The sequence below is a fragment of the Rutidosis leptorrhynchoides genome, chromosome 3 (genome assembly GCF_046630445.1).
Source record: "Rutidosis leptorrhynchoides isolate AG116_Rl617_1_P2 chromosome 3, CSIRO_AGI_Rlap_v1, whole genome shotgun sequence".
In the NCBI taxonomy this organism is placed as follows: Eukaryota; Viridiplantae; Streptophyta; class Magnoliopsida; order Asterales; family Asteraceae; genus Rutidosis; species Rutidosis leptorrhynchoides.
Window position 1 is genome coordinate 650,732,811 of NC_092335.1, and position 24,455 is coordinate 650,757,265.

The window sequence follows — 24,455 nt, forward strand, 5'->3', positions numbered from 1 at the left end:
GTAACAGAATTCCTCACAGATCTATGCCCGAGATAGTGTACGTGATGCAAACTGCATTTCTTAATACACCGTACAGTCTATTGTTGATCATCAAACTTGAATTGACATTAATTTTCTAGGATCAATTAGATTAGATTTGAAGCTGTTTCTTCCAACCAATTTTCCAAACCTACAACACAACGTGTCTGTAACTATGATCCTGCCATTCTGTTTACGTCTTTCAAATAAAACCTGCTATTTATCAATTCCTTTATTCGTTTTCCGTTTCATTTCATGACCATGAGATTTATAATCAGTACTCACGTATAATTCTGCTAAAATCGTGTCATTAAAAAGATTTAGGACGTATTGGGTTAAGTCTGATCTCAAGTAGGAATTTGATGGATCTATAATTTTACTTACACATATGTAAAGGCGCTTGGTTTTGGAAAGTTGATCGAATGAGTTGTGACCAGTAACAGTTTCCAAAAGTGACACACCAAAACTGAAGATGTCGTGTCCTTGGTTGACAGATATGATGTCATTGTTAGCTCCTCATGCTTAGTGCATCCCCTGTCACATATGCATGTATTACCAATTTAGCAATAATCATAATCATTAATCATTAATCAAAACAACACAATTACAATATACCAGAATTCCAAAAGGATGACATGAACACAAATACTAGCACATGCTATCTTAACGGTAATTATAATTATGACAGGGGATGATCTTGCTCTATAGTAGCTATCATACGCCTTATACCATAATTAATATTAAGGTTGTAAAATTTAAGTTGGGACGACTAGTCAACCGTGACCTTTACGCCTAGTAGGCCATTGACCAACTTTGACTTTAACCGATATTGACCGAAATTTGACCGATTTGGCCTAGTCAAGTCGGACTAGCCCCCATATCTGACTAGTCGGCGACTAATACAACAATGATTAATATCCATTAGGCCGCTACATCACAAATACAATATTTCTTCATTTCCTTTTAATATATTTTGAGAGACTGCCAAAAAATTTACCCGTTGACCCATTAAACCCAAACCCGTTTTGACCCGTTACCCAAACCGACCGAACCGGACCCGTTTGCTAGGTATAATTCCGAGGTAAAGAATCACTACTGATCAGTAACTAACCTCTATATTGTGATGAACAAGGTACTTGTTATCTAGCTAGCTAGGCTTCACAATAACTATCATATATTAGATTTAACCAAACTCCTCCATATATGGCACCCCTTCGTTTGATGCAACATGTTATTCCATATTTAATTCTAAATAAACAACAAAAAAATAAGCAAGAAATAAGAAACTGAGAGTTCAAATGAATATAAGTAGATTCAAAATTTAAAAACATTGTTTCAAGTTGCAGTATCAAAAAAAGCTAATCAAACAATGTAGGCAGTATATGCAGAAATTTAGATGAGTAACCTGACCCTTGACAAAAAGAGAAATCATCAATAATAACTTTGTTAAGTATTCGATTTCATCACTTGGTTAACTATACATCTTACGTTTGAACTTTTTATCAACTTTGGCAGCGAGCTTGTTCCCCCCAACAGATACACGCAACTTTCCAATAAGCATACCGTATCCTACTCCTACTCCATCACCCAATGAGCTATCTTCAGGCATTAATCCAAACGGCACTCTGTTCATCAGTTTACGCATGTCCGTCATACCATATCTCTCCTTCATCTTCCTAAGCCGACGACCACCTCTTTTCTTCTTAGGTTCGGATTTAGGATCAGGAAGTGGTTTGGGTTGCTTTGCAAGAGGTAGCTCTTGCCACTTTTTAATCTTGTTACAAATTTCTTCACGATATTTTCTTCCTGTGCTTACCGATGGATCACCTCTTTCTAAATCCACACGTGCTGCAAGTGTTGATTTTGCCGCCAAAACCCGGCAGGCACGCTTCTTTAGACCAGGAGGCGTAGTCTGAATAACCTCTGTTTTCTCAAGGTAACCAACACGAAACAGAGACACGTTTACTAGAGATGATAAACCGCCAGCTGTCACAATCAGTTTTGCAGCAACTGAACTCCCAACAATGGCAGAAAGATTCGGTGCAATGTACACCATTCTACTTTCAAAAAAATCTAAAACCTTCTTCTTTGATTCATCGAGGGTAAGAACTCGATCACATCCCTCAATTATCTTTTCAAGAACATGTTTAGGAAGTGGTTTGCCAATGGTAGTTGATGCAATAACAGACATAACCATAATAGTAGCCGAGGGTAACAGCCCTTCGAGATCTACAAGGGTTAAGTCGACTTCATTACCAATCTTCTTCACCACACGTGCATAATCAATTGGACAGCGCACAATAGGCTCAAGCTCAGGAAACTTGAGGCGGTACTTATCAAGAATGAAATTATGGATATTAACAATCTCGTTTTCTATGTCAACCGACAATTCATTACATTCTGCAACCAGCTGGTACTCTGTATCGTCTGACCCCTTATTAAGAGCATTCTCAATTTTATTCATGATATCGATATATCTCTGTGTTTTTTGTAGCTTTGAGACACTATCGAGATCATCGTAATTGATAGATTTTATATCAGCCAAATCTCCACTAACATCATCATCTTCCATGGGGTCCAAGTTTTCTTTATCATTGTCGGAAAGATCCTCAAGATCTGCTAGAAACGAATCTTCTAGATTTGCCATATACTATAGCCGAATTCGAAGGGTATAATTATAGAAGAAGTAAACCAAAATAATATATGTATTCTATTCTTTGTCGAAAGAAAAATCCAAATTCGTTGGTTTACGTTTGTTTCCGTATGCGGGAGGAAAAAAGAAAGTTAGGGTTTTTAATTTTTTTGCGCGTATCACAAAACAAGAATTAGGCAAACATATATACGAGTACGGAGTATTATGTTAACCGAGTCCAAAGTCGGTGGGTTATAGGCGTTTCTAAAAGAAAAGATATAATTGAATACAATTTAATTACAACTGAATTCCTTATGATGTCCATGAAGCAATTATATATATATATATTTTTTTTTTTTCCGGCAAACAAATATTTTATTTCATTAACATGAACAAGGCCTGGACATACCCAAACGGCCCACAACAAAAGGCAAAAGCCCAAAACAACAAAAAGACCCAAACAGAACAATACACCAATACAGCCAAAAACAAGCTATTACAATCTAAAACCTTGATCTGTCCACTTTAAATTCCACAAGCAAGCAACCTTTAACACTGCAATCGACTTTTTAACCTTTAAAGTCATAATCTTTAGCTTAATGTGATCTTGAATAACTCCATAAAGAACATCTGCAGACCTTTTCTTGTTTTTAAAAATTCTAGCATTCCTTTCATTCCAAATGAAGTACACACACGAAGCTAAAACAGTTCTATTAATGATATTCCATATGTTAGTAAATGGATACCTTGCCAGCATGTTAACAATGTCCTCAAATCGATTAGGAAGCCCTCTAAAAATAATCTTCTGCTTCATATTCTTCCAAATATCACTACTGAATTCACACTGAAAAAAGAGATGTTTGATTGAGTCCTGAACCTTTCCACATAAAGAGCATACTAAAGACTGATTAGGTAACCATCTTTGAATTCTAAAACAAACCCATCTAATTTGATTAAATTATAATCCAATTATAATTTGTAAAAATACATACATGAATTAATTAATATACTAAATACTAATTAATTAAGATGTGTTTCTATGTAGAGCAACCAGTTAACCTCTTCATCTAGCCCAAGAAGGATTAGCCCAAGCCCATTACATGGAAAGCCTACCAAGAAGGAATCAGGCTCAGATCAATTAGTTAGTTATTTGGCTTGTGAGGGAATACTCCGTAATATATAGTCGCTGTGACAGAGAGAGTCATGATTTAGGTGTGCGTTTTGTAGTCGGTTAGACTTAGGGGCAAGAAGCTTATCCTCAACTGATTTTGTAAATAATTGAATATAATATCTTTATCATTCCATTGTTCTTCATTATTATTCAATCACTCACTGTTATATACAATCAATCTGCTGCTGCTATTTTGTTTCCTATCAGCCATTTGTTCTTTTGTTTCTATTTTTCTTGTCATATTCATTTGGTTATTTATATGATCTATAAAACAAGGATCATCAACTTGTTTATTGTATCATGAATACTTGGTCAACTTCAAGTACATTACGTTCTAACAAACATGAGTGCGACAAAAATCACAAAAAAATATAGTGAAAATAACACTTTGTTCTACATTCACATTCAGATAGGCTACAGACTTTGTTTTTACTTGCGTCCTGGCAAGTACTCTGCTGACACGCTCACACGTATACGACTTGCCTTACGAAATTAATGAAGAAAACAAGAGAAAAAAGCCATAGGTTAATTCGACAACCAGCCTAAGATATCATATCTAATATAATTAGTGAAAAAATTAGGTATAAAACGTAGCCCTAAGGGCTACGTTTAAACATATCATAAATAATATAATTCCCTCTTTATAACTCAGACCTGTCATGAATAATATTATTGCCAAAATTATAAAAGGAAAGTCGATATTAAAAAAGGAATAATTATACTTTGTAATTAATAAAAGAGAGTTTACAAACATAATTATGGTAATCTTAAACGTAGTCCTAATGACTACGTTTAGCATTGTCCTTAAAAGAATCTATGTCATTGTTTGAATTTAGAATGACCAAAAAAGACAACAGTTATAGTTACCAGCACTACAGCAAAATGGTCAAATGTACAAACATTTTATTACATATCTGAACATATAAAAGCGTGTAGAGAAATATAGTTCACGCTTGGTAGGAGTGTAAGGAATTGAGGCGTAACAAAATTCACATGGTTCTTCACGATTTTATGTGCATACGTACTTGAACAATCCTCACAATTTTGAGTGTGGGGACATGAGGTAGATATTTACATTTTAAAATGTGAGGAATATAAAAAAAATTAGTCACACCTATAAATGTAGAATTTTTTGCTTCACGCTTTTGAATGCGAGTAATTTAAACAAATTACTCACTCTTTCAAATGTGAAATTTTTACTTCATACATAAAGCGTGAGCATTTTGATGTATGTATTTTAATTTTATACTCATATATAATATATATATATATATATATATATATATATATATATATATATATATATATATATATATATATATATATATATATATATATATATATATATATATATTTTTATATCTTTTACATTAGAGCTCTAATTTAAAAAAAAAAAAAATTGTGATCTACTGACATTGTGTAGATTCATAATTTTTTTTTTTCAACATGAGCTTAAAATGCATATGATGCATGTTAATGTTTTTTGAGGTTTTTTTGAATTTTTTTTTAGGATTTAGCCCGATTTAGAGTTTAGGGTTTAGGGGTTAGGGTTTCGGGTTTTCGGGTATACTCCGTAAACCCTCAACCCTAAACCCTAAACTCTAAACCGTTCGTTTAAAAACTCGTTCTAAAACCCTAATTTCTAAACCCTAATTTCTAAACCCTAATTACTAAACCCTAAACACTGTGTTTTTTTAATCAAATTTTTTCTTTGTTTTTTGTTAAGATGCATCTGCGGCATGAAAGGCAGTTAACATGCATCAATAGCGGATAACATGCATCAGATGCATCTTAACGCTCCAGTTAAAAAAAATTATTTTTTTTCTGAATCTGCACACTGAAAATAGATATCAGCAATTTTTTCTTTTAAATCAGAGCTGTAAAATTAAAGATATAAAAATCACAAAATCACTTATCCCCTTATCCCACCAAGTACCACTTAGCGCTGGATTCTTACCATATATATATATATATATATATATATATATATATATATATATATATATATATATATATATATATATATATATATATATATATATATATATATATATATATAGGGGCAGGATCAATGGGGAAGTAACCAATCGGGGGGAAACGGGGGGAAGCAAATTTTTTATTTTATTTTTTGAAATTTTTTTCAGACATCAAGATCACACGAAAATATGAACATTTAGAAAAGACACTTCGTGATGAATGTTATTATTTAGGCGGAAAAACGATCGACAAAAATAACATTCAAGATAATATTAATCGTGAAGAATGTTAATGTTTTTTTCTTCATGTTTTGTGAAGTAAAATTTAGCCCGATTTAGAGTTTAGGGTTTAGAGTTTAGGGTTTGGTGTTTTGGGTTTAGTCCCTAAACCCAAAATCCCTAAATCCAAAATCCCAAACCCTAAACCCTAAACTCTAAACCGTTCGTGTAACCATCCAGGCTTAGCTTGGATGGCCACTAGGGCTCCCTGTGAAGCGGGAGGTCACGGGTTCGAATCCTGCCATAGGCAAACGAACTTAATAGTGGCCCCTGACAAGAGGGTGCTTTTCCTGGCACGGGTGATATCTGGGTTGCCTGCTGCCCCAAGGTTTACGCGCTGCGCGGAGGCCAATGTGCCTATTCGTAGTAGTGGTTCCTCGGTTACCAAAAAAAAAAAAATACCGTTCGTGTTAAAAACTCAATCTAAACCCTAAACCCTAAATTTCTAAACCCTAATATCTAAACCCTATAAACCCTAATATCTAAAACTTCAACATACGCTCGAAAAACACGATAATTGTTATATTTTACTTCTTCGAGCGTTTTTCCGCCAAAATAAAAGCATTTATCACAAAGTGTCTTTATTAAATGTTCATATTTTCATCCAATCTATAATGTTCGTGAACAAAGTTTTTTCAAAAAACGAAAAAAAAAAAGTTTTGCTTCCCCCGCTCCCCCCCGATTGGTTACTTCCCTCTTGATCCTAATATATATATATATATATATATATATATATATATATATATATATATATATATATATATATATATATATATATATACAGTGGCGGATCTAGGATGGGTAGTCACTGGTGTCACCGGTTAAAACCCTAAAAAAATTTCTACTAGATGTCTTATTTCAATGGTGTCACCCAAAAAAATGTACACTATCCAGTGGTGTCACTAGTTAAATACCCAAAAAATTTCCACTAAATTGCGTATTTCAGTGGTGTCCCGTGCCACCACTGAACACTATATAGGTCCGCCCCTATATATATATATATATATATATATATATATATATATATATATATATATATATATATATATATATATATATATATATATATATATATATATATATATATATATATATCACATGAAAAATACAAAAGTACGTCATTCAACATAAGAAAAGAGATGTGAATTCAAGTTCACGTAATATGTCTCATCACTTTACATATTTTGTTGCTATAGATATATTCAGATTTTATATTACATGAATTCACTACAACAAATACTTCAAATAGACACGTTTATTTTGACAATTGTACACACTTTAAAGAGTTTGGATTCATTAAGTTCACACTTAAATGGAGTGTGTAGAAAACAGGCGTAGTAAAATTATCAATAATCATAAGCGTGACTATATAGACTAATTTCACTCACTCTTAAATGTGAGGTTTGGGAGTAATTCTTCATGCTTTAGAGCGTGAGAATCTGAAGTAGATTCATCACACCCAAAAATGTGAGGTAATTCCTCAGTCTTTTAAGCGTGAGCAATTTATTGAGGATTGCAACGCTTCTTCACACCTCTAAATGTGAGGATTATATATACACACACACACACACACACACACACACACACACTTAAATAGCAGTATAGCACAAAAAAGAGATAGAAGTCAAGTAACACAAGTTACATCTGCCTCAACATTTCTCAACATTTCAGGCTGTTTCTTGTGATTTATACATCCATATATCATTATATTTTGTACAATTACATCAAATATTCAAATACACTCAAGAAGTCTAAAACTACTACTTGTCACAAAAAATTCTAAAACGAACACCGGTCACAAACGCCCTACTCCATCGCGTATTTTCTGCAACAAAAACAAACAGGTTGGAAATGGTTTTGCGTTCCTTATAAAACGTAAAAAATGCATTTTACCTATTAACTTTCATCTCTTTTGCATCTCTTACTTGACCCATAAACATCTTCACAGATTCAAGATCAGTGTCAGGGTTATTCTTTCCCTGCAAATCAGCATAAACAATGTTATACTTCTCATTTATACCAAATTAATTTAAACAACGTCCAATATATTAAAAAATACTATCACCTGAGAAGCAAGAACATGCAACAGTTTTTCGACTTCTGATCCATGTAACAGTATGTTATCAGGTATCCAAAAGTCCTTCAAATTTTCAGCTTCAGAATCACACAGTAAGGTTCCAATACTGCAAAAATACTTGATTAGCATTTAGTAACATAATATCTAGTTGAACTTTCGATTCAACCTCAACAAAAAGTGAGAAACAAAATCAATATAATATTAACAAGCAAAATATTCTCTACTAGATCATTTTTTTCCTAAAGACGAAAAAGTGGTTGGTACTTATTGTTGTAATACAATTGTTTTTTAATCATCTTATAAATAAATTATGAATTCCAGGAAATAATAATAATAAAATGACTAAAAGGAAAATTCTATAGGTAAAGCAAACCTGACTCCGCCTGTTTAAGCCCCTACTAAAATGAACCAATTCAACCGAAACCCAATAACCTGCTCATTAAGCCACCTGCAGGGTTCAACAACTATGGATAAACAGAGTCAAATATGGAATCAAAAACTTACAATTGTTGAGCGAAAATGACTAAGTAGATTGTGTTTGTGCGCAATAAAAGTGAACTTAGCATGGAGTAGTAACCCACGCAAGTGATATTCCTTAGCAGACCTATACGAGCAAAATCCGGTATCAAAGGTTTATATTGCCATAAATATAACGTGTGCTGAATCTTTACCTTGCATCAATTTTCAAAACCTCCTTAACGCACTCCAAAGCCTTTGTTGAATTTGCCAAGTCTTGATAAAACTAAAAAAAATAAAAAAATAAATAAAAAAGAAATAAACATTCACACTTCAGAATCTGTTGCTATTATAACCCATAAAAAGCCACGAGATGGTTCCAGGCTTCGAACATTTGTGCCTGTGTAAAAGAGAATAAAGTGATTCGGCATCTTATGAATACCTGAGCTAGATGACCCCATGCCTCAAGAAACTTTTAAGACCTGGTACGAGACTATCTTTAAGACCTGGTACGAGACTATCTTTAAGACCTGGTACGAGACTATCTTTAAGACCTGGTAACCTTAATGGCTGCATAGAAATCCTTAACCTTAGAATTTACAATTCCTGCATCGCTTTCAATTCAATGTTAGTAGCATGAAAATATTGTTAAGACCTGTAAGAGACTATCTTTAACATAATCAAAATGACTAAGTTCGCCACCATTGTGTAACCTAGGCGAGATTCATGCTCAAATGAAGTTGTGTGTACGAGAAATCCCTTGCATCCGCAAGACCATTTGCACCTAAAAGTGAGACAAATTTAGAAATCACATCTATAAATTGTAATTCTACTTCATGGACATATGAAGAAAAGCATCATCGCCAATATAGAAATCGAAATACAAAGGAAAAGATAAGTTGTAGGGTGAGATTCATGTTCAAATGAATGGCCATCAGTTAAGCATATAGCAAAGAGGAACCCTTGTGGTTGGATTGCTACTTCATCAGGAGAGACTTGTATGAAAGTGAAAATCTCAGCAACATAACCATGACAACATTTACCACATGACCTGCATCATTTGTATCACATTGAATGAAGTCACACTAATACTAATTCTGACATAAAAGCAGAAAGACACCAACATAACGCAAACAAGCATACTACACAATTTGATGATCCTTCTGGTCAAATCCATTTAGTTCTCTTTGATTCCATAATCCTTACACAAATCATCTAGATACATATACACATAGTAAAATTTTAATCGAGAGAATGATTTACAGTTCAATTCATACACATTGCTCAAAGTTTCTGAATCATTACAACATCAATAGAGTGTTAGCTTTGAACTTTAAAAATACAATAGCAATTAATTCCCTAACAATCAAACTGATAGCTTTGAAACCTGTTTGCGGCATAATATGAGAAAGCAAATAACACATGATCCTATTTGAGACATCAATTAAAATTCCACGTACAAATTAAGAAAAAATTACTTTGAAAACCTAATTAAAATTCAACATAATTGAAAGAAATGCACCAATTACTCAAATATACAAGTTACTAACAACATCAGTTTAATCGAAACCCTAACTAAATAAGTTATTTGAACGGATGAAACATAATCGAACATATAACAGATCCGAAGAACGACATGATGAGTCTACCTGTTCGTATCAGCTTTTATTTTGAAAGGAACACTTGAATTGATGAACAATTTGATGAGCGCTATCAACTTCATATCCATCATGAACGAATTCGTCGGCGGTATCTTATACGAATTCATCGGCGATATCTTATTCAAATCGAATAGAACTTACAACCTAATTTAGCGATTTCGTTTAGGGTTTAGGAGCCTGGTCTGGAGCAGAACTCGATTTATTATTGTGATTGTGATTTAAATTAAATTAGGGCATTTGGTTTATGTGCGTATTAGTAACTGTACAGGGGGAGGGGACCAAGGATAAGGATACTTTGGTATCATTATTTGTAGGATATGTGTGTATTTGGAATTATTGTTTCTCTAAAATTTTCTTCACACTTGTAAATGTGCAGTTCTTTATAATTTTCATCACAAATTTAGGCGTGTAATTTTCCTTGTTTTTTGTTCACGCTTTGAAACATGTATTTCTTTTCCATACGCTTTTTAACGTGTATTTTACTTCCATTTTTTTCACATTTTTGTATGTGTAATTTACTTTAATTTTACTCACGTTTTTAGTTGTATTCATATTTACGCACACCTATACATGTGAAAGATTTGTTAGTACATATTTAAAACCGTAGAAAATTTTACAACATTTATGGGTGTGGAAATATATAAAAATTAAGTACACATTTGATGCAAACGTGAAGAAAAAAGCGTGCCGAAACTACATTTTTGTTGTAGTGATTGTTTGAGCCTCATGTATTCCTATTTTAAAAATCTGAAAGTTCCTGGGTCCACTCTGCTGAATATCATGGTTTCTGAAACAATAAACAAACCAAAAATCATTATAATTATAATTATAATATAATCTAACTTTAAGAACAATACTATTAAACAGTAACCTCACTTATATGTTCAACAATGAGACCAATACCAAATTCTATAGATCTGGTAATAATAAAGAATGATTAAGCATATCAATTCAGCACAAACCAATACATAAATGACATACATTTGGCCAAAGTACTCACCATAAGGTTGATTTTGAACTCAGCTTTAGCTTTGTAAGAGCAAAGTTGAGAGCCCTAGAACATCAACTCTAATCCGAGCTTTAGATTGTCCAAATAGGTTGGTGTTGAGCTCAGCTTTTGGGTAAACCCATTTGTACTTGTGTGGGATCAGTTCTTTCAAATATAATAGCCTGAAAACCAAATATGTCTACATAAGAGTTTGAAACTACAAAAGTAAAGCCAATGTTAATGAAGTATATTTTAACAAAAATGTATTCGAACTATCTATCACCATATCAACCTGTAGCATCAAAAAATATATTAACTAGAAGTTCATAAGAGAAAGGTTTCAGTAATGAGTCGACGAATTTGAGTAAAACGCAGGCCCTTATTATATGGGTCGAAACATATCAGTTCATATATGAATAGCTCCAGACACTAATAGTTTAGTACTTGTAGGCAATAAATGATTTAAATAAATAATATGTAACTTGTGTTCAGACTTTTGGATGTTGTTAGCATAAAAGATATAGTTTAGGCAGCTTTCGACCCATTTGACCACTTCAACCCATTGAAGATACATTTTAACAAATTTACCTACTTAAACACCATCAGATGATGAATGTTTAACTAAAGTTCAACATGCAAGACATTACTAAAACAATATAAGTTCTACACCAATTTTCAGATTCTACAATCTTAAACACTTTAAGTTCTCCATTTGGGTACATTGTTTCTTTTGAAATGTTGAGCTTGCACTATATAATCACAGAGTTGACAGAATACCATAGAAATGCATTGCAATATAGTTCATAATCAGGCAACCCCATAGTCTTTCTACTTCTACCAAGATGAAATATTAGTGCGAATTTCATATTGAATCTTAAGAAATGTATATAATAAAAACTTTACCTGATATCATCAACCATCAGTCTAAGATGAGGACCTGTCCTGATTTCCTTTGATCACCAGCTTCAATCGCAAAACCATAAAAAGAATACAAAGAAAAGCTATAACTCAAAACTAAAGTACATAACTAAACGAAAGAAACCTTTATTAATCAGTGCCCCGGAGGAGCAAAACATAATTATTACAGTACCATGCAACACAATCACACTGCAAAATAGAGTTAAATAGACATATATCTATACATACATCTTGGAGATCATTTAATCATGCATCCTTTATAGTTACATGTAATGAAGCATCGACACATGTCATCGTATACAAGAGTTATATAATTATCAGTTAAAGTTGATCAAATTGCTAATTCAAATAATTCATCATATCAACAAACATACGATCTAATGATTCACCGATCATCATTCGAATAGTTATGAACTAATGATGACTTGAATAGAAATTACCACATAATTGAACACACGAATACCTGTAAGAAAGTTGATGAATTGGAGTTTTAGTAGTATCAGATATCGATAGTAATTCTTCAACCTGTAAGAAGAATAACATTGAAGAACCATTAGTATTTGATAAGCTGTAGTTTCGATCGCGAGCTTGTCTAACTAGGGCTCGAATCACAAGCATCGTTGCATTGGAGTTTGATTAATAGTAATCGCCAGATTAGGTCTTGAACGGCGTACGTGGAGATATATTGTAATCGATTTAGGGTTTAATTTGTCGAATATTTCGAATTAAGGATGGATTGATGAATGTCGTCGATTTGGGGACTGAATTACCTCGATCCTGTATTTAGAATTCAACAAATTAGGGTTTCGTTGGTAAAATTTGTTGAATTAGGACTTCATTTGCAAAAAAGGATCGAATAGAATGGGAAGCCTCTGTTGAACTAATATCGTAACGGAGTATGTAGTATTTATATATTTACTAGATTTATGAGCCCGTCCGTTGGACGGGTACTCATCCGAAAACATTATATAATATTTTTCGGGCATTTTCCTAATAATTGGTGTGCGTTTAATTTGTAAAAGTCAAAGAATAAATATAAATAAAAGGTTCAAATATCAAAATATGTTTTCGCACAGTTCTTCATAGCACAAGTTTACGTTACTGATTCATGTAAACATGCAATAGATAAAAAGCGTGTTCCTTGTATTGGTAGCGCAATAAACATTTTGTGCTTGCCTTGAGTCGATTTTGTTGTTTGAAACGTTTGAATCCATAACTCACATAATATAAAAAAGTTCATTGAAAGAAGTAAATTTACAGTTAACAAACTAATATAGGTAATGTTAAGTCACAGTAGGTTGATCATTGTAGCCCATATTCGTCCTTATAACAAAATCCATCAAAGCTTTTAAGCCATTATTTGATCAGAATAAGACCAAAAGCCTGAATGCCCAATTTGTTGTGTAACAACAACACTTCTAAGAAATTGAATGTTTTCGGTCAGATCCTTTGATAAAAAAAAAAGTATCTAATATGTTGGTTTTGTTTACCCATAATTAGTTGAGTGAATATTCACATTCAACTAACTTTTTATTACCTACATACATAATATAAATATAAGTGAAGATTAAATTTTACAAATTGTACATGTAAGTGGATTTATTATTACTAAGCACTCATAATCAAATAACACCAAAAACACAAACAACCAAAGCTTGGTCACTAAAAGATAGATACACAAAAAAGTAACTACAAGGTAACTTTATGGTTGTAGTTCTTTTTACGAATTATAAATAGAGTCAAAAATAGGCAACGATTGTAGATGAGTCGGCTCAAACATGTTTTGTCCCGTTTACCCAACTGACCCGACTTGCCCTTACAACCTCAAATATTCACGCCTAAAAAACTATTTGAAATTTTGAGTCTAACTTATTATTGACCTCTTTGCACGAATGCAACTTTCATTCGATAAATCGTGTATAGCAAAAAATTATTTGCCGACCCGCCCAAGTTGCAACCAATGGTACTCTCTCATTTTGTGAAAGGCCCAACTTCACTTTCTAATAATCTTTGCAACAGAAAAGGAACATTTTAATATAACAATGAGAAGCAAAAATGATATGATCTATTAGATATAGCTTAAAGCAAATTAGTCACACAAATGAATAAACCATATTAATAACTAAATATAAAATTAACAAAATAATAATTGTTGTCAACCAGAGCACACCATTTTGCTAGTGTGATCAACTACCTCAAAAACTATATACATATGTGTCCAGAGATTTATTCGAAGACTAAGAACAAAGCCCATTCCCTTTCAACTAATTTTTGTATTTAATTCGTGTGATATACTGTGAAAAACCATAACCCACATTGTCATCCTTCAAAAGTTAATGGGTCAAAATGACCACTTTTAGTATAAATGCTACATACACAATGCAATTAGCAAGAAGTCAGATAAACTGCCCACATTAACCTATATAGTCAAGACTCATATCACCATATACATATACAAGCTAAAAATATACAGGAAAGTGTTTTAACTGTTGCGGACTTGCTACATTCAACAATAGTGGCAGCCTTGATATGAAACGTATACACTAAAGCGTCAAAAAACTGTTGTCGTGTTACGGAACTCTAAAGAACTAATCCTTCTTCTTGTTGGATGAGCTGCTTTGTTTTTCGAAATCTGGAGAAACATCAGTCATTTGGCTGCACGTTGGGATGCGCTACCTTTTGCTGCATTTGATACTTCAGATTGATCTGTGTGGGGTGGTGTTGTCATTGTGGTTTGTACTGGTACGTATAAAATGAAATGGCATATGAAATAGGGTCTGATCTTTTGTTGGCAATGGATGCAGGTCAAATAATTAAATTTAAAAGTGAAAAACACCAACACGAAAGCCTTTTACAGGCAAAGCTTCTACAAATCCTCAAAAAAACACACATGAACAAAAACATGAATCTTGACTTGATGAGAGTAGCAACATATATGTTGACAGAATATGACACCTATACTATAATGGAACTAAAAATTACCATCACCAGATAGTTCAAAAGATGCAAAATAATGAAATTAGCAACATATGTTAACATTGAGTCACATCAGTTGCATTACAAAATTTAGCAAACATATGAGATACCACAAAACTTGAATGGCATTCAACGTAAATTAATGTGAAGCATAGTAACAAACAAAAACCACAAAAGTCAACACCCGTGTGACTCTAGAACCCGTTCAAATGATAGACCAAAAATCGAAAAAAACATTAAATCTTACATACACGACCTATATCTATACTGCTAGTCTAGACGACAACACACTAAAACGTTCGAGCGGGTATATAGATAACAGAAGTACAAACTGACGAATGGGTTAATATTGGTCATTATATTCATAAAGTCAAACGGAGATAAAAAGGTTAGCTGAAAAGGGTGGATGATTATTCACATTGTATTTCTTATGTATATAACCTTCTAAACCATTCAATTTTTTATAAGAGAATATCATTTTTGTAATCACACAGAATACTATAAGAAGTGCAAAATTTTTGAGCAACAAATGTTTCAGTCAACCCGACCCATTTTGGCCTATACAAAACAGGACCCAATATCAAACTAAACACAAAAAATCTTATACTATTAAGGTGTATGACGAAGAAATCGTGAAATTAATTGAGGACAAAAGAGTATAGCGTACCTCGTCAGTGCAAATGCTTCACATATAGGCATTCGTGAAACACACTATCCTCAATAACCATCTAAGATTCTAAACTAATTTAACTACCATGTACCTTTGGAGCAAGACTGGTTAGCAGGATAACTACCATGTTTTACACCTATAGACAATAACCGAAAGTTAGCTCAGATAAAAAATATATTCTCAAACGCATACAACACCATTACCTAATTAATAAAAGCATCAAACGGTAGTTACCAAATGGTACATGCCGCACTCTTCAGTCTCAACCTCAAATTGATTCACATCTCATAATTTGAAATTAAAATTAAAATATATAAGTAGATTAAGAACGCATACCTGCATAGACGATTCGATGATGACTTGATTTTAATTTATTTCACATCCAACTGATGTGTATCAAAATTCGATTGATTTGTATCCCTAAAAATCTAAACTTGATAAAAAGATTACATACCACATATACATATCTAAGATAAATTAATAATTTCATTCTATGTGACATTTCCTCGAACACGTTATGTGCGAAATTTGAAAAGCACGAAACCTAAGAGATAAAAGACATCAATTGACATACCTTTATTCACCCATTTGAAGCTCCTTTGTTCACCCATTTGAAGCAGGTGTCTACGATGGTGAAGGAAGGAAGAAATCATCAACAAACAAACCTGAAGATCAACGATGAAGATGAGAAATTCAGAAAATATTGAACTGAAATTTGATCAAATTAACATCAACGATGAGAATCGATGATTAAAATGATGAGATCTGACATACCCTATCAGGTGTAACACTTTGATTTTGGTTGAAGGTAGGTTTTACGCTACTGTGTTTATTTAGGATTTCAATTGGGACGCATGACTATTGATTGATTGTTAAACACCAACGAATCGGAGATGGATTGAAGATGAAGATTAAATCAAGCGAAGCGTGGTTTAATTAGGGTTTAAAAATTCTCAATCAGAGATGGATTGAGAAGGATGGGTAGTTTTCAATATTTAGGAGAGGAACGGTTTGAAGATAGGGAAAATAGTGGTTTGATTTAATCCGTGTTTGTACACGGACGCGTGTCAGATCTACAAAATTAGTGATTTATTTAATTCAAAATTCTGAAAAAATTGTATTTTGTGAGGATGAATACACAGCTGACACGTGGCGGATTTATGCTTGTGATTTATGTATATAAAAACGATTTATTTATTTATATTTATTTATTTATTTATATTTGTGGATTTGTTATATAGTCACGCTTTGAAGAAACGTTTATTTTCACCTGTTGATTCTTCACCGCTCAAAACGTGACTTTTATTCTTCACGCCCAAAAGCATGAATATTTAGCTACAATTTTTCACGTTTATAAACATGATAACATTTATTCACACTCGTATCCGTGAACATTTGTGTTCACACTCATAAGAGTATATTTAATTACTGAATATACGTTCTTCACAATAACAAATGTGTAAACAAATACAGCTCGTATAAGTGTGAGTATTCTTAAATATATTTACACGCTTGGGACAAATGTGAATAAAAAAGCGTGCTTAATCAAATAATTTGTTGTAGTGCAGCTGGCCTATATGAAACCAAAAAGTACTTCTAATATACTTAAAACCAATTTCTATCAAGATACAACTTTATCCAATTAAAATGCTTACAACAAAGAGAATCATTTATGTATAGACCCTTTTCTTCTAAACTCCAGTACTGCTTTTTTGATTTTTTGACAATAATCAATACATCCAAGAAACACAAATAACTATAAGACTGATATCCTTCAATTTTTGTAAGCTTTACACTTTGAAAACAATAAAAATAAGAATGGGAGTTTCAACAATAGAAAAAGGTGTGCTTAAATTGGTGCATCCCGGTAGGCACGTGGAGTATCATCGAAGATCAATAACAGCTGCTGAAATCATGAAGAAGAATCCTCGACACAGAATCACTCGCCCCGACTTTTTTAAAAATCCTGATATTGTCGTTCGTCCTGAATCCGTTATGGTTCCGGGACAAGTGTTTTACATCGTCCCAAACAAAACCGTGCATTCTCTGATGAAAAAGATAAGTCAAAAAGTTGACCAACCCTCTCCACAACAAACCGAGTCTCCAAACACCGGTGAAGACTACAAACATAGTTCAAAACAAACCTCGCCATGTAAATTATGGGCAGGAACAACACCATTGTACAGTTTTGGGTTGAGCTCGTGTGACTGTACTGACTCGTCACCTCAGGTTGAAGAAAGGCCTCAAGGATCTGTTTTAGATGACGTGGTGGATGATAGTTTGACTTTGACTTTTCTAGCTAGAAACTATTATCTGAATTGTAACAGGTCAACAGTATGGTCAATGCCTACAGATTATGGTGAACAACTAAGGAGTGATAAACAAGTAATGAATTTGAAATCCTGCATGAAGAAAGACGGTGGTGTTCCTGTTTTGCCCAACGTGAGAGTGACTTTTGATGTTACTACAATGATCAAAATATAGATCTTGATGTTACTAAAATGAACTTGTTAATATTCATTACTCCATTTCTGCAAAACACGGCAAGAAATATAGATCTTGATGTTTCGTAAGATTGCGTTAGTAAAACAGAACATTATACTGTTCTTTGCATTATAAGATTTGAAATTTCAAGATTCTAATGTTCTAGGGCAATTAGTGTGTATTACGTCACGCAGTTGGGTAACGGGTCAAAATAGAGTCACAACAATTTGGGTCATGGCGAGCCACTAACACTTATCCATCATTTCGTTAAAATAAATAGTCAGTGTGCTTAAACTTATCATATGATAACAAAAACTATACTGATACAATAATTTAGCTACGTTTTTAATAAAGTGACTCGAGAGGTTACGAATCAGAATATACTTCACGTGACTTCAGAGTTTCGACCCGTTTGACCTATGTGAGCCGCTTTCTTTTAGTTAAACCTTCTAACTTAAGATATTTGATCTGCTACAAAAATAACCAACACTGTCCATTTGTATGTAAATGGGTCAAAATTGCTACCTTTACCAACTACTAACAAGATAAAGGCCGCGAAAAGTGTATATACAATCCTGGAGAAAAGAAACATGATGCAATTATATATGGACCATAAATTCACTGATTAACAATAAATACAAAAAGAAAAAAAAAAAGTTAAACAAATTACTTCATTCTGTCCTCACAGTTACCTTAGACTCTGTTCTTTGTGAATTTCTGAATATTACCTCCCAAAAAGAACAAGATACTATTACTTTACAAAGTTGATTTTGAGGAAGCGTATGATTCGGTGAATTGGAATTATTTATTCTTTATGTTGTCTTCTCTTGGTTTCTTTAAAGTGGTCCACGGTTGATCCGCCACGACTGCTGGTGCACTGGCAATTTCGGGTGTCACCAAGCTCAGAATAGTATAAGGCATTTTTAAGCCGTAACTGCTCGATGTATAAAATGTGAACTATTGATTGAAGCGGAAGTCGATCGTAATTATAAGCAAATGGGTCGTAATTACCACCTAGAATTTCGAAGTACTTGGTTTGTATCCACAAACGGGTCATAATTACCACCTAGAGTTTGGAAGTACTTTTGGTCATAGTGAGCTGGGCTAGATGGTGCAGGTCCATGATGCAAGTGAAAGGAACCACGTAGTAGTTGATACATACACTATTGCATATACATACAAATCCAATAACACGAATTAGGCTTGATATCATCTATGTATACATACTTTACTATTTCTAATTTGGCTTATGTAAGTGAAACAGTGACAAATGACACAAATATATCATAATATAGTACAATACGGAGTAACAGATAGGCGTTTTGAAAATAATAATGTAAAACAAAGTAAAATGAAGTTCAAACTCAAGAAAATACATATAACATTGTATTATAAGTACTAGCAAACCAAAGATTTGCACCAAGAGTATTTAAAAAGATTCGCATAATGTGTGCCAACTCCCAATTCAGTGTCCACATAGAGAGAGTTCCATTAGAAAATTTGATGGGATCGTTACCATGACATCATCGATTGGTCACACTCCTGTAACTATAATATAACAAGAAAAAACCATTAATTACAATCTTTACATAATAAACTTAACAATCTAACCTTGACACCATAGTCTAAGTAAGAAAAGGGTGTTTTGAGAGAAGATACGTAATTAGCCCGTCAACTGTTATCAGCATAGCAGTATCTTTTTTCACTCAAACATTACGAAATATATTATCTATTAGTTATGTTACGCAATCTCCGATACCGAAATATAAAAATACTACTGTAGTAGTATGATTGAAACAGAAAATTCATGATATTTAAATGGCAACTTACCTTTTTTGTTAACTCTGGAAACTGTAATTATCTTCTCTTCTTGTTCTTAAGTTCCTGTTCAAAACAGAACATACCATAGATATCGGCCAATTAAATCGAAATAACTATGTTTAAGTGATTAGAGAATTTTTATTACCTGATTAGCTTTTTGTGCCATACTGACTTTGACAACGGCATCATTAATGGAATAATGTCCATCAAGTGGTACATCTTCCACAAACTTGAGCTTGGGTGTTTCATGGCTTCCATGTCCCCACATCTCCATTTTAAGACAACCAATTAATTCTACTTTCACTAATGATGGATATCTGATGCTACTACAACTGCCCGAGTAGAAGCTATTGACTTCATATAAGCCAACTAACCTAATAGTGGTAAGGCAAGGGAAGACAACTTCATCCGTTTCAGTTTCACCCCAACTCACCTCCTCCAGATTTATACAACATCCAACGTAGACCTCCTTCAGTGAGACAAGACCTTTCGCGACACTCAATGGAAATAGTCTTACTAACTTACCACAACGAGAAATGTGAAGGTTGACTAGGTTAGTTAGACTTATAAATTCATCTGGGCATTTCCATAGAACCTCTAACTTATCTAGGTCTATCAAAGTCAAGTCTTTAACTTCCCTTAAAAACTTTTCATTTGCATTCCCTCCCCAATCACATGTATCCACTACACATGTAACATTCTTACAGCTATCCAAACAAATACGTTCTGTATTATTGAAAAGTTCTTCATCTAGGTCCGGTATGACGTTATTAAAGTTTTCTATTTCACTTAGACTTATGTTATTAGGACGACTTACCTCAATTAGCTTTTGCATCCGTAAGATTGGAAACACATGATTCTCCATGTTCAAAGCTAGAAGACGTTCTGAAGTCCAAGGGTACTCAAAACTATCATCCCTTCCGATATTAATTGCAAATACTTTGAGTTTATCAAAATTAAAAGCTTCAGGAATGTCACGAAGACTTGGCACTTTTAATACCAAAGATGTGAGCTTCGACAAACAGTTCACCGCAACAAGACACTCGTGAACTTCTTTGCAATGGACCGGGAATTGAATGCGTAACTCTTCCAGCCGCCTGAGCTTCGAAATGACATCTGGTGGTATACCAGATAGCTTTTTACAATCTATAACTTCAAGCCGCCTTAAGTTAACCAATTGACCAATACATTCAGGAACTTCTTCGATATCAGTAGAATTGAGAATTAGAATCTCAAGGCCTTTCAACTCACCTATTATACTAATTTCACATATAGAATTATTTCCCTCAAGATTGAGCATGCGAAGTTGTGAGAGCCTAGCTAATGACTGTGGGAGGGATGAGATCTCATTATTAGCCAAATCTAAAACTCCGTTTTTTATTCCTTCAATAAATTCATCAGAAATAGATTCCAAATAATTACCCTGCAAATAGGCAGCTTCAAGATTTGGGAAGCTAATATTATCTTCAGGAAGCTTACTTATTCTATTGTACATCAACGAGATCCCCGTGTAACTTTGTTGGATGTTGTTTCTTGGCAACCATTCAGTCAAACCTTTCCAAGCCATCACCAGAAAATGATTTGTACTACCTTCATTTGCAATTAATAATGCCATATCACGGCAAACATCATGCATTCTGATGTAGTATTTTGAATCATCATCCCCCTTAGCTGCATCCAACAACAAACCATAAGACATGAGGATATTCACTGCATTTTGAACAGTGCTTCTCACATCCTCTATGCTTTCAATCTCCTTAGACTTTTCCAAACCTACCCTGTAAAGTACCAAGTCTTCCACCAAGATATTACAGTCTTCCGGGAAAACACTACACTGTAAGAAGCACCATTGCGCTTCATTTTTAAGATAATCATAGCTTAGCTTCAAACGGTCATATACCGTTTCTATTGCTGCATTGACATCTTTGTTTTTCAAAGCATTTTTCTGTAACTGAGTTAAAGTTGCCTTCCATGAACTGATACCTTTGTTTTTCAAAGTTTTTCCAATCACGTCAATGACCAGTGGCAATCCACCGCATTCTTTAGCAACCTCCCTTGCAACTGAAGCCAAATCGGTGTCGGTCTCCAATCTGTCACCAACAACATTTTTGAAAAGAATCCATGCCTCTTCATGTGGCAAAGACTTCACACGGATTACACTCTGAGCATTCATATTCTCACACACCTTTTTGCTTCTAGATGTCAATAAAATTTTGCAGTTCTTGAGTTGGATACCACACGGAATGCACAATTTATCTAAATTGAATTCCTCCTCCCACACATCATCTAATATGATTAGAATCTTCTCACCTTTCATAATTCGCTTTCTTGCAATTTCAGTATCCTTTAGGATCTTTTCAACATCAAAACTTTTAGAGACAGTTGTAAATGCAACATCAGCAAACATACTCTTTACTCTTGAATTAACTTCCTTGGCCAATGTAGTTTTTCCTACACCTCCTACACCATAGATTCCGATAATTTGTACGCTTTCATCTTCAATAGCTGCAATGATATCCCCCAAAGCTGAATTTTGGGTAGTAATACCATCAAGATTCTTGTTTTGGTAGACATCTAGTTGGCGAGGTGCACGAGTATCAATCGCAATCTCACAATTGTCATAAGTCGTGCCACGTACCTGGAGCTCCGTAAGAGGAGCAATCGTCTGTGTTGCCATCTTACCGTAATGATGAAGAGTGCTCCAGTTACCACACAAACCTATTCCAAAGCAAGTCTTCTTTGCGTTAGCTTCTTCTGTAAGAAATTCTCGGGCCGTTGAAATTCTAGTATCAGCATCGTTGACCCAGTCTTCCACACGAACCACGAGTGTATCTCCTTTATCTTTGGCTATTTGTTTTTTTTGTTGAATCCTCCCTTTCATCTCTTCGAGCTTTTGAACTTCATTTCTATAATTTTGAACACGTTGTTCGCAATTCCACATGTAACCAATCTCCCTCTTGGCAACAACACACGTCAAGTCCATAACTTTTTCGATGACCTTCGCTGCGATTTCCATAGCTTTTCTCTACTAGTGGGTGTTTAATTATAGATGGAATTAAAAGTTTAGAAAATGATGGATGGTTGTGTTGTACAGTAGATGGTAGTGACAATCTCGGTGTGTTTGAGTTGTATGTTTGAAGGGAATTAAGATAGATGAAAATGAACAAGATGTACAAGAATAATATGGAAACATAAATCAGGAAATACTAAAACAGTGAAATTGGAATGCATTCATTATTGGTGTAATTATTTCTGATTGATCATATATATATATATATATATATATATATATATATATATATATATATATATATATATATATATATATATATTTTTAATTATTACTATTAAAATTAGGAAGCCTTCATCAATAAATGAAGGAACCTTTAAACCGAATACAACCAATCCAAAAACGAAATGCCTCGCGAAGAGCAAACTTGCTAGGCCCATAACCGAAACTAGAAAACTCTAACCAAACCACAACGAAAAGAAACAACTTCTAACCAAAACTATATCGGACGAAAGGAAACAAACAAACATAACAAGACTAAACTATATGACAAAAAAAAAAAAAAAAACCAACAATACTAAACCAATCAAAGATCAAATTAAGTCGCCATTGGAACTACCCTTCCGATTCCTCTCATCCGGTCGTGATGTCATTCCATCAACCTTATCAATACGAAGACCTTTCGTTTGCCGATTAGAAAAAGAATAAGTCAAAACATGTAGTAAATAAGGTCTGATTGATCATATCACGCGAGACTAATACATGTAATTATTTCTATGAATGGTCACATCACTGGAGCCTATGTTTTTAAATGGGGGAACATAAACGGGGAATAGTCAAGCATACTTTATCTTTTCTTTTATACCGTAGCAATGGTTAGGTGGGATAAACTTATTACGAAGAATTCCATTATTTATTTAGATCCTATTTAGTAGTGATGGGGTAAGGGTTTTTGTGGGGTATAGTGTTGATGTGATAGAGGTGACGGGTTGACGGCGTGATAGAGTTTGTAATGGTAGTTATTGGTTCCACATTTTTAATTTATTTTTAATTTTTGTTTGAGTTTTTTATTATTATTATTATTATTATTATAGTAACAGATTTTATATTTTTCAAATTTATATTTATATTGTTCAGGGTCCAAATTGCATTTTTTGATACTTTATATAACTATTTTATAAACTCATATAAAGTCCAGGTACTTAATGTGTAAATAAATTATTTCTAAATCCCATCTTTATTTCATCATCATCTTCATCGATGAAGAACCCCGGACCATCAAAAATTTTGTTTGTTTTCTACATTGAACCTTATTTTA

General features: G+C 33.5%; 2 protein-coding genes and 1 long non-coding RNA gene across 3 annotated transcripts; all 3 read right to left on the reverse strand.

Moving 5' to 3' along the window:
- Window positions 1-1,489: 1,489 nt before the first annotated feature.
- LOC139902480 (U4/U6 small nuclear ribonucleoprotein Prp31 homolog) lies at window positions 1,490-2,665 on the reverse strand. Its single transcript, XM_071885102.1, has one exon. It carries the CDS (start codon window positions 2,663-2,665, stop codon window positions 1,490-1,492), a length of 1,176 nt encoding a protein of 391 aa, XP_071741203.1.
- An 8,191-nt stretch (window positions 2,666-10,856) lies between these two features.
- Window positions 10,857-13,033, reverse strand: LOC139899181 (uncharacterized). The gene is made up of 4 exons (XR_011777355.1): window positions 12,640-13,033; window positions 12,162-12,221; window positions 11,271-11,440; window positions 10,857-11,057 (listed from the first exon to the last, which is right to left on the reverse strand). It is a non-coding gene; the product is annotated as an uncharacterized lncRNA (long non-coding RNA).
- Window positions 13,034-19,600: 6,567 nt separating this feature from the next.
- Window positions 19,601-23,143, reverse strand: LOC139902481 (probable disease resistance protein At4g27220). The gene is made up of 3 exons (XM_071885103.1): window positions 20,273-23,143; window positions 20,137-20,190; window positions 19,601-19,854 (listed from the first exon to the last, which is right to left on the reverse strand). Exons 1-2 carry the CDS (start codon window positions 23,141-23,143, stop codon window positions 20,164-20,166), a joined length of 2,898 nt encoding a protein of 965 aa, XP_071741204.1. The 3' UTR covers window positions 19,601-19,854; window positions 20,137-20,163.
- Window positions 23,144-24,455: the final 1,312 nt, after the last annotated feature.

Bases quoted from the DNA above. Each gene is read 5' to 3' on its own strand.
- LOC139902481 (XM_071885103.1), bottom strand. From the start codon at position 23,143: ATGGAAATCGCAGCGAAGGTCATCGAAAAAGTTATGGACTTGACGTGT. The intron at 20,191-20,272 runs GTAATAAAAATT...TGTTTTGAACAG, and splicing joins TGGCACAAAAAGCTAATCAG to GAACTTAAGAACAAGAAGAG.
- LOC139902480 (XM_071885102.1), bottom strand. From the start codon at position 2,665: ATGGCAAATCTAGAAGATTCGTTTCTAGCAGATCTTGAGGATCTTTCC.